The sequence below is a fragment of the Teleopsis dalmanni genome, chromosome 1 (assembly GCF_002237135.1).
Source record: "Teleopsis dalmanni isolate 2A chromosome 1, ASM223713v2, whole genome shotgun sequence".
In the NCBI taxonomy this organism is placed as follows: Eukaryota; Metazoa; Arthropoda; class Insecta; order Diptera; family Diopsidae; genus Teleopsis; species Teleopsis dalmanni.
The window spans coordinates 38430626-38442080 of NC_051846.1; the positions used below are offsets into that span (position 1 = coordinate 38430626).

Below are 11455 nucleotides of genomic sequence, written 5' to 3' on the forward strand. Positions count from 1 at the left end.
TTTCTTTAGTTTTGAATAATTGATAGCATTAGTGTTCTTTAAAGTCTAGTAATAAAATCTATTTCAAATAAAAACTGACCCAATACTCTATATAAACAAAATTTTTAACAATGTCAAAAATTTTTTAGTCGGAGTGCATGTTCGTACTGAGTTTAATGTATAATCAATCAGCTGATTTCTTACCGCACAACTAATTCAGTATTAAAGTTAAATATAAAATTCGTATTAATACTCATATGCTATTCACACGACAAAATTAATGCTTCTTATATTGGATGCACACTAGTTTATAATTTTAGGTAACATGTTTGTAATTTTAGCTAGCAATTGTTGTTGGATTCAATGCAAAATGGTTATTTTTGACAGCTAAAATTACAAAAAAATCCTTCGTGTGAATTCTGTATTACACTAGAATTTTTAAGTTTGTATTTACACTGCATTTTTGATCTTATGAACAACAAAAGGTAGAAAATAGCATATTTATACAATTCAAGTAATTAAAAATGATCAGATTTGCTGGATAATTAATTAATTCGGTAAAGTCATTAAGTTTTATAAATCTACATACTAAATTAGTTGTAGCAACCCAGTATCGGGATTTCGGTCTCACGCATAACTCCCATCCTTAATCATTTCCCCGAAAACATAGACTACTTTTACGCTTTCTTACTCCAACTACCGCTTTAAGAACTGTTTACACTGGAATATCGTCACCTATTCACACGACATTACAAATCTAGTGAAGTTACTGGATCTTAGTTCATTAAGTATATCAATGTTCTGTTAAGCTTCGTACAGCTCAGGGTTCCTTCGGATGCAGTTGTCTTTGGTCAACTCGTAGAGGGACAAAGATTTTAAGAAATACTTTTGTGAAATACTATTCTATGCTATATTCAGTTAAAATAATATAGAATAGAAAATATACGAGTTACTGGCTCCCAGTGGAGCAGAATTTTCATACTTACTGGCCCTAACCGAACTGAGAACACTTTGTTTTTCCAATGACGCTCAAAGTGTCAATAAACACATATACTATGTCAACAACTTAAGAGAGCTTAATAGTTAATTAACATTAACTTTTGCCGTGTGAAATGACAATTTTTGTACATTGCTGAATTGGCCCCAGAATATATTAAAAAAAATTTAACAGAATTTTAATTAATATAAAAATATTAAAATATTTATATTCAAATATTGTTTCAAACATAAAAGAAGTGAATTTTTTCGCTTAAGAGGCATTTCTTTTTTTTTTCTTAACTAATGATTCTCTAACATTATTTCGATAATAATTTATTTTATTGGCGTTTTAATTTCACTTTATGGCCAAGATGCTTATCCATTGTTTTATTGCTAGAAAATTGTATTTTATGTAATTTAAAAATAATTATCCAATTGAGATGTACACGTACACAAATTTATTACGACACAGTCGGGTATTTAAGCCAAAATATAGGATCACACGTGCAACAATAACCGACAATAACGTTTAACCCACGCGTATCTACCGTACCATAAATGTAATGCTAACCTCTCCTAGTCGAGCCGTTAGTGTAGTGGATAAGAACAATAATTGCCCATCCGAACATAGCTAAGAATATAATTGCACTCGCATGACTAACATAAACGCATAAATGAAATCTACGCACGTAAATTTGTTAAACTGTTGATCCCCCATTTAAAGAATTTCCATTCTGTGTACATATGTATGTATATACATACGATGTACATGCATAAATGCTACAGGTTTAATGGCTTGAATATTTCAGCAAGCCATACTCTTGAAAGCTTTACTTGAAATAATGAGAAAAAATTTACTTCTAGTGAAATGATTTCATTGCTATAATAATATAAAAAATAAAAAAATATACTTAACTTATTCTTAACATAAAAGAAAAGATTTTTAAAGGATAAGCACATTATTAGTAGAAAAATTTTTTTAATTCTATATTTTAATATATAATAATATACATCATAAGTATGTAATAATGTAAGTACTTAAGAAGTTCAGCTCTTAACAGAATCATATAATATATGTCTTCACATGCATATACGTGAAAATATGCATATTGCATATACATATAGGTACATTCATATAAGAATGTTGCAATATCTTATAATTAATATTCTCAAGTCAAAAAATATCCAAATGTCATGCTATTATATTTAATTGGAACTTTTTTACAACACTAAACACAGCATACTTTTTTTCCTTGATTACTGGAATCGAGTTCCGATAGATACAGTCCAATGGTTGAAATTCGTTCTCGAGACTTAAGGGGATATTATACATAAGATTTGGTCGTACAGCTTGGTCGTACGTTGAAATTCGAAATTTCTGATGTGTAATAGCAATATTTGCAGGTCTAACGACAAGTCGGATGGAACGTGCCTTTCGGTGTTCTTCGTACACCGACCACTATGGGACCGCTTTTGGAAGTTTTTCTGGTATACATATGAACAAGGTTAATCACAACGGGTCATTATTTGAGCTTAAGCCGGTCCACCACTTGAATCTAACCTAACCTATTTTAATTTTACAAATTTTTGCTTGTACTTTACACAAAGCATGAAAAAAATAATAACAGCTGATTTGATAATTCAATTTTACGAGAATAACAGAATAATTTAAGCTAAGACCACGAAATTTTTTCTTATATATCTTTTAATTGCCGTCTCCCTTATGTTTAATTTTTTTTTATTCTTGTCATGACAAATGTTTAATTATTTTATTAAAAGTCTGTGGTGAAATTTGAAAAAGGTCATATGCGGAACTACGCTACTGTGTTTAAAGACAAAAAAAAATAAATTTTAAAATTAATATGTTATATTAAATATTCCTATTATCCATACTTTGTTTTCTCATAATTTCAAAATAATTCTTATTTTTGAAATTTTATTTATATATAAATTATTTATAGTTTTGAACAATTGTTTTTAACAATTGTACTAGTCAATTATTAATTTTAAATAATATTGTGAGTTTATATATGTACATACATTATACATATTATTCTCCTTAACATATTATGCATGAATTATAATATAAAATATTCTATAAAAATAATATTTATAATTATGACTATGTTATATATATATATGTATATTGATATTATGAACAATATTAATTTTCAAAATATTAAATACTTATATTTGTGACCAAAACTTATTATTATAATAATTTGTTACCGGGCTAATTGGTCAAATTTTAATATAAATAAAAAGACATTAATTTATTATTTATATTTAAAAATCGTTTATATTTTATTTCCGATATTTCGACTATCTTCGATAGTCATCTTCAGGGAAAACTACACAAAATATAGGATGTTCACATTTTTATAGCGGATTATAAAGAAAAATCATACAATAAATACAATAATAATGATGACAACAAGAGAAAAAACAACAATAAAAATACAAAAGAAAAATTAAAATTATAAAAAAAAAAAAATTTTATAAAAAAAACAAAAAAAGCTTTACAAACATCCTGTGTCATTTGTTTATAATATTCCTATAAGCCTGAGCACAGTTGTCCGTATCCGTTTTATAATTGAGTCTTATATTATTGGGCACTTGAAGTATTGAGAGCATTTCTAGAAAGTACCTCTTGTTATGGTTCCTTTCTTCATATAAAATTTTTGCCTTATCAAAATCAGGTTCATGTTTATGCTCCATACAATGCACAGCCAATGCTGTATTGGCTTCAGCACCACTTTTATTTTTTAAACTGTGTTTATGTCCAGCCATCCTTGTCCTAAGCTTATTTTTAGTCGTACCTATATATATTTTGTTACATACATTGTACCCGTCACCTTTACAATTCAGCTGGTACACTACATTAGATTTGTCTTTATTATTAATTTTAGTTTTCGTATTGCTATATAATTTAGCTATTGTGTTTGTTGCCTTATGAGTAATTTTATAACGTTCCTTGTCATATATACTAGAATTCATTATTTGGTTTGACAATTTCGGAACATAATCAATGGATTTATATATTTTTTTGTCATTATTATTGTTAGGTTGGAGCTTTTTACAGGTCTTATTAAGCATCATATTAATAATCCTTACGGGGAAGTCATTCTTTATTAAAATATCACGCACTATGTTCTTTTGTTCATTATGGAAAATTTTGTCACTCAGTACTAGAACTCTTCTAATAAAATTGGATGCTGTATTTAAAATCACGTGTTTAGGATGATTGGAATTATAGTTAATTAATCTTCCTGACGCTGAAGACTTTTTATACCATTGAAAGTGAATTTGGTTATTATGTCTAATTAATTCAACATCTAAATAAGGAAGCCTGTTATTCTTTTCTTCTTCTATGGTGAATTTTAAATTTGTGTGAAAAGAATTCAAAATTTGAAGTATTTGAGTTATTTTATTTTTGCGTATTATCGCGAAGATATCATCTACATACTTCGTTAATAATCTTGGTTTATATTCATGGTCATCCATACACTTTTCCAATAATTCTTCCATCACGATGTCTGCTATAATGGGTGATAACGGTGAGCCCATTGGCATGCCTTTACGTTGTTTATAAATTTTGTTGTCTAGCATGAAGTAATTATTTTCTTTAAGACAGAAATTTAAAATTTCGAAGAAAAGTGATTTAGTAATCTTAGTGAATGTCTTAATTATATTCCACTTCTTTTCCAAAATTTTAATGGCTAGTTCAACCGGTATATTCGGAAATAAGGATACTACATCAAAGGATACCATTATTTCATCATCGAATATATATGAATTACTGACCTTATTTTTGAAATCAATTGAGTCTTTAACATTATAAACCGAATGTATGGTCAGATTTTTAGATCTTAAGTATTTAACAGATGGAGAAGACTGCATTAATACTTTAGAAAATAAAGAAGAGCAAGAAATAGCGAGAACACAACTTATCGGTATGGTTGAAAGGTATAAAAGACAAATAACACATTCTCCTATGGAAAAATACATATTGCGCACAGTGGAACAAGCGAAAAAATTTTTAAAACTGAATAAAAACATTTTAATACTTAAATCTGATAAAGGCAACAAAACAGTTGCTATAAAAAAAGAACATTATGACAAAGAAATTAAAAATATAGTAAATGATATTATGACATACCGAATACTCAGAAGAGATCCAACTTCAACGTTACAAACTAAAAATAATACAATAGTCACAAAACTTTTTGATAATCAAATAATAAATAAAACAGAAAAACTAAAATTATGTACATATACAGCCAACCCACCTAGAATATATGGGTTACCTAAATTACATAAGGAAAATATGCCACTTAGGCCTATTTGCTCTTCAGTTAACTCACCATCATACGAATTGTGTCGGTATATAGCGTCAATTTTAAAAAATCTGACCATACATTCGGTTTATAATGTTAAAGACTCAATTGATTTCAAAAATAAGGTCAGTAATTCATATATATTCGATGATGAAATAATGGTATCCTTTGATGTAGTTTCCTTATTTCCGAATATACCGGTTGAACTAGCCATTAAAATTTTGGAAAAGAAGTGGAATATAATTAAGACATTCACTAAGATTACTAAATCACTTTTCTTCGAAATTTTAAATTTCTGTCTTAAAGAAAATAATTACTTCATGCTAGACAACAAAATTTATAAACAACGTAAAGGCATGCCAATGGGCTCACCGTTATCACCCATTATAGCAGATATAGTGATGGAAGAATTATTGGAAAAGTGTGTGGATGACCAGGAATATAAACCAAGATTATTAACGAAGTATGTAGATGATATCTTCGCGATAATACGCAGAAATAAAATAACTCAAATACTTCAAATTTTGAATTCTTTTCACACAAATTTAAAATTCACCATAGAAGAAGAAAAGAATAACAGGCTTCCTTATTTAGATGTTGAATTAATTAGACATAATAAGCAAATTCACTTTCAATGGTATAAAAAGTCTTCAGCGTCAGGAAGATTAATTAACTATGTATAATTCCAATCATCCTAAACACGTGATTTTAAATACAGCATCCAATTTTATTAGAAGAGTTCTAGTACTGAGTGACAAAATTTTCCATAATGAACAGAAGAACATAGTGCGTGATATTTTAATAAAGAATGACTTCCCCGTAAGGATTATTAATATGATGCTTAATAAGACCTTTAAAAAGCTCCAACCTAACAATAATAATGACAAAAAAATATATAAATCCATTGATTATGTTCCGAAATTGTCGAACCAAATAATTAATTCTAGTATATATGACAAGGAACGTTATAAAATTACTCATAAGGCAACAAACACAATAGCTAAATTATATAGCAATACGAAAACTAAAATTAATAATAAAGACAAATCTAATGTAGTGTACCAGCTGAATTGTAAAGGTGACGGGTACAATGTATGTAACAAAATATATATAGGTACGACTAAAAATAAGCTTAGGACAAGGATGGCTGGACATAAACACAGTTTAAAAAATAAAAGTGGTGCTGAAGCCAATACAGCATTGGCTGTGCATTGTATGGAGCATAAACATGAACCTGATTTTGATAAGGCAAAAATTTTATATGAAGAAAGGAACCATAATAAGAGGTACTTTCTAGAAATGCTCTCAATACTTCAAGTGCCCAATAATATAAGACTCAATTATAAAACTGATACGGACAACTGTGCTCAGGCTTATAGGAATATTATAAACAAATGACACAGGATGTTTGTAAAGCTTTTTTTTGTTTTTTTTATAAATTTTTTTTTTTATAATTTTAATTTTTCTTTTGTATTTTTATTGTTGTTTTTTTTCTCTTGTTGTCATCATTATTATTGTATTTATTGTACGATTTTTCTTTATAATCCGCTATAAAAATGTGAACATCCTATATTTTGTGTAGTTTTCCCTGAAGATGACTATCGAAGATAGTCGAAATATCGGAAATAAAATATAAACGATTTTTAAATATAAATAATAAATTGGTGTCTTTTTATTTATATTAAAATTTGACCAATTAGCCCGGTAACAAATTATTACAAAATATTTAAATGTAAAACTATAAAAGTTTAAACGCCATATTTATTTTCTTTTCTTTTGATTAGAATGATTCTTGCTGTGCGAATTCGCCGTGTACACTTGAAAAAAAATCTGTAAAAAATTTCTAATAAGTTGTGACAATTTCAGTTTCAATTAGGTTTGTGAACCTTTAAGAACTTATAATGCAACACAATTGTCCACTTAGCTAATAAACCTAAGTGGTTTCTTAGGATCGGCGGTATAACATGACTTAGCAATTCTAGTTTGGCATAAGCTATAGTCAAAATAGCTGTGACTATAGCATATGTTTAAATAAATATAAATATAAATTATTTAATTTTTTTTATATTATTATAATATTTATATAATAATAATATACATGTATATTAAATTTTCATTTTGGATTAAGGTCAAGTAACTAGTTTTAGTTTTTTTTTATTATCTCGCGATATAACAGATTATGATAACAGAAATCTATGATACGTGAATCGTATATATATAGCTAACATGTTTATTATAAGGAACTAATTTAAAAGTGTATAAATAAAGAAATATCGTTTTTAGGTATTGTTTTAAAGCCTTCAAATTAGTTTTAAAGCTTGGATGCTATCGATTGACAACTCTCGTAAAGATGTATTAAATTTTTATTTGCAAATGCTTTTAAAATTTATTTAAAAAATTATTTTTTATATTCGCTGTGCATTATAATTATTTCAGTTATTAATATTTTAATTATATTACAAATGATTTTAGTAAACAATTGTCATTGCCATTTGATTCAGAAATTGCACTATTTCATTCGAATTCGCCATAATTTATTCAGAATTGTACTATTTCATTACCTTTTCGATCAAAGAATAGGTATTCTTTGATATCGATGTTTCGATTTACAGCGAAAGAAGAACAAAAGAAAATTTTGAATAACACAAGTTGTGAGACACTATTTGCTTCTTGTTGAATACAGATAGAGTGCAGTGTAGTAGCGTAAATTTGAGTTTCATGGAAAATAATTAACTTAATAATATTATTTGGTGAATTGTTGTATTTCGTGGCAAAGATCTTACTTCTCTTGTATTTCGTGATTACTGATCTTTCTTTACTGAAAAAGGGATAATTGGATTTATAATTACTTTTTTCAGTCAATATAAGTAAGGTGAGGCTGCTTCCAAGAAATTCAGCTTTCAGCGCAGAGACAGAATTCTTGCTAATTTCTTCTTCCAGCTTTTTTCTTTTTCTTCATTCTAAACAAAACACGAGGTAAGTCAATTAATGTTTATTACAAAATGGATAAAAAAATATATTCTTTCTTTATATAAAAAATTTGCTTGGTTATAAAGGTCGCCATCTTGTTAAAATTAGCTAATACTAATATATATATACTATATAGATTTCTGAATAACTTATTCGGCGTGATTAGTTGAAATACTTTGTTAAGGGGAAAAAAGATTATTTTTTTTTATCAAAATTTTGGCTATTTTTAACTTTTTGCTCTTTTATCTAACTATCTGACCCTTTGGTATGTTTGGGTATCATATCCATTTTTGTGTTGTTTTGGCGTCCTGATTTCGTTGCCATATTGGATGTATTAGCGTTTTTATGTTTAGCTCATTTAAAGTGATGTTTTGTTACTGCTTTATTGGCCAACTTATTTTCCATTCTGTGCCTGCTAAATTTTTAGGTTATGTTCGACTGATATTTAGTACCATGTCTTCGGTCACAATTTGGTATGTAAAAACAGACCTCAGAATAGTTGCTAATTGCAGTAATGCTAATGTCCTCCGTTTTTTGCTTTTTAATTTGTTTTTATTTTTTTTTTTTTCATTTTTTTATTTTTTTTATTTTTTTTTTACTTATTTGATTCTTTAGGGTATTACAATCGACCTCATGGTCTAAGTGGGTCTTCGGATGGCCCCAGTAACCTAAGCTAACCTACTTTTTGGATTTATTTTTACTTTTTTTACTCTTTTAATTTGTTTTTATTTTTTTTTTTTACTTTTTTAATTTGTTTTTATTTTTTTTGTGCCTTTAATTAAATTTATATTATTTTGACTCTCTTGTGAATCATGAGTTATATGGCGGCATATTTTATTTGGTTTTATTTGTGTCATATTTTTTTTTTCTCCTATGTTTGTTATTTTTAATTTTGGTTTTTTAGTTCGTCTTATACTCTCTTTTCTTAATTAGTTTTGTATGATTCGTTATATATTTTATTTTTTTAATTTGTTTCTTTTATTTTGTTATTTAACAAAAAATTTTGATATTTTTCTTTTTTCTCCTTTAGTTTTATTTTTTTAGATCTTTCTTTTTAATCCTTTTTTTAATGTATATTTTTTTATTGCGTTTATACGTTGTAGAGTAAAAAAAACAATAATTTTTTGTTGAAAAAGAATAAATAAATATATTTTTCTGTTAATCAGCTGTTAGTAGAAATAAGTAAAAAGTTTAAATAAATTCTATTTTTTGTAATTATAGTATAGATAATTCATTTTTTTTTTTGGGTTGTTACTCATTTCCTATGTCTGATAAAACCTCTGCCCAAACCTAATGCCTAAAATATACTGTTTGTTTTTATATTTTTTATTATAATAACATTAAATTCGAATAATTGTTTTTATTTTTTTATTATAATAACAATAAATTAACAAAATGTACACTACAAAACTTCAATAAAATAAGCTTTTATATTTTTTCTGTAATGCAAATACTAACGTGGATAGTGATCACATCAAAGGATAGTTACATTGAAATTTCACATTGTATCATTGCATCAGCTTTGATTAAATTATCCCAAAATTCGTCTAATAAATTAATTTATCATTAATATGTAAATCAATATATGACTAATACCATTTTTTGAAAATTCGTAAAGAAGTGAAGTTTTATTGTTTGCTGCTACTATTACTTTAGAGATTCACTTTATTTTTTTAAAAAATATATATGTCTTCTAATCGAAAGGAAGTAATTAAGTTAAATAAATTACTTTAGAAATTAATATTTCGAATACTTTCTTGAACAAATCATTTTCAGCTCTGGTAAAACCAAACATGGACGAAACTGAACTTTTTTGCGTCATCTGCCAAAACAAAGTTGTCGACATGGTTCAACTGAATTGTGGTCATGATTTTTGCAATATATGTTTGAAGAACTTGGTTTCGTATGCCAATAAAAAAAAGAGAGGCAGATATCGTTGTCCATTGTGTAAAAAAGACTTCATAGAGACTAAAGTAATAATTTGAGTTTTATAATTTATTTAACGACTACTAATACATATATATATATAGGACGGTTACTTGACAGTAGAAGAATCCGCTTATTATTCCACTGAATCTGATACTGATACGGATAATGAATTAGTAGAAATGGTCTTCGATATTGATTGCGAGTTGGTTACAGACACAGAGATGAATATGGATGATGATAACAAGGTAAATGAATCGGATTCTTCCACTAATTCGGATTCTGGCACTGAATCGGATTCTTCCACCGAATCGGCTACTGACATAGAAAAGGGATTGCATATTGCTATCACCATTTCTAGTAAGCAGTTGCCTACAGACACGGATATGGCTGATTATGATGATAAAAATGAATGATGAAAAGATATATATGTTGATTTGATAAATGTTTAATTTGCTAGTTAATTTGCAATAAATATTTTCTTTAAGAATCATAAATTCTATATTAGAATTTTTTATAACATATTAATTCTTTATAAGTGCATGCATATTTATAATATAAATAATTTACTAATACAATGATAGGTAAGTGTGGGCATTTTTTTCTTTACTTAAAATTAGTCCAGGCTTTTGATGCCCGTTGCAATAATATTCAAAGTTCAAAGTAACAAAGTTCTTAATTTTTCTTTCTTCATATATAAATTATCTGAAGCATTAAAATATATAAGTAGTATTCTGAGTTGCACTGAATTAGTGTAAATGTGTAACACAAGACTTTGAAACATAGGCTCTGCTTTCTTACAACTGGAAAGCATTTTTAGAAGTGGTGAGCCGCTTTTGGAGCCGTATAGAGTGAGTCCATTAAGTTGTTATTGTATTGTTCAATAACACGTTAAAACTTTATAAATCCGATTTCGTGAAAATTACGGTTAATCGGGAGTTAATTAAAATTGTTAACCTGAAATATTGAGACATTAATACGGTAATCATTAGAAATCTAGGAAAAGCCCTAATATATATTTATTTTTATTTTATTTATTTTATATTTATTTTAACAACAAATAAAGAATAATTGACAATAATCTATTGTTTATTAAATTAGTCCATAAATTAAATAACATAAAGAAAAATAAATTATATAACATAAATATAGCAAACTATATATATAATATTATGTATATGTCATTATAATATATACAATTATTAATAACGTGTGATCTGGATTAGGGAATAAATGCTTAATCCGAATTACAAGGACACGTAAAG

At 27.0% G+C, this 11455-nt stretch overlaps 1 protein-coding gene across 1 annotated transcript; it reads left to right on the forward strand.

The window, feature by feature from the left end:
- The first annotated feature begins 7920 nt into the window (after positions 1-7920).
- On the forward strand, positions 7921-10624 carry LOC119672257 (postreplication repair E3 ubiquitin-protein ligase RAD18-like). Its single transcript, XM_038083267.1, has 3 exons — positions 7921-8270; positions 10041-10237; positions 10295-10624. Exons 2-3 carry the CDS (start codon positions 10058-10060, stop codon positions 10604-10606), a joined length of 492 nt encoding a protein of 163 aa, XP_037939195.1. The 5' UTR covers positions 7921-8270; positions 10041-10057; the 3' UTR covers positions 10607-10624.
- The last annotated feature ends 831 nt before the right edge of the window (positions 10625-11455 follow it).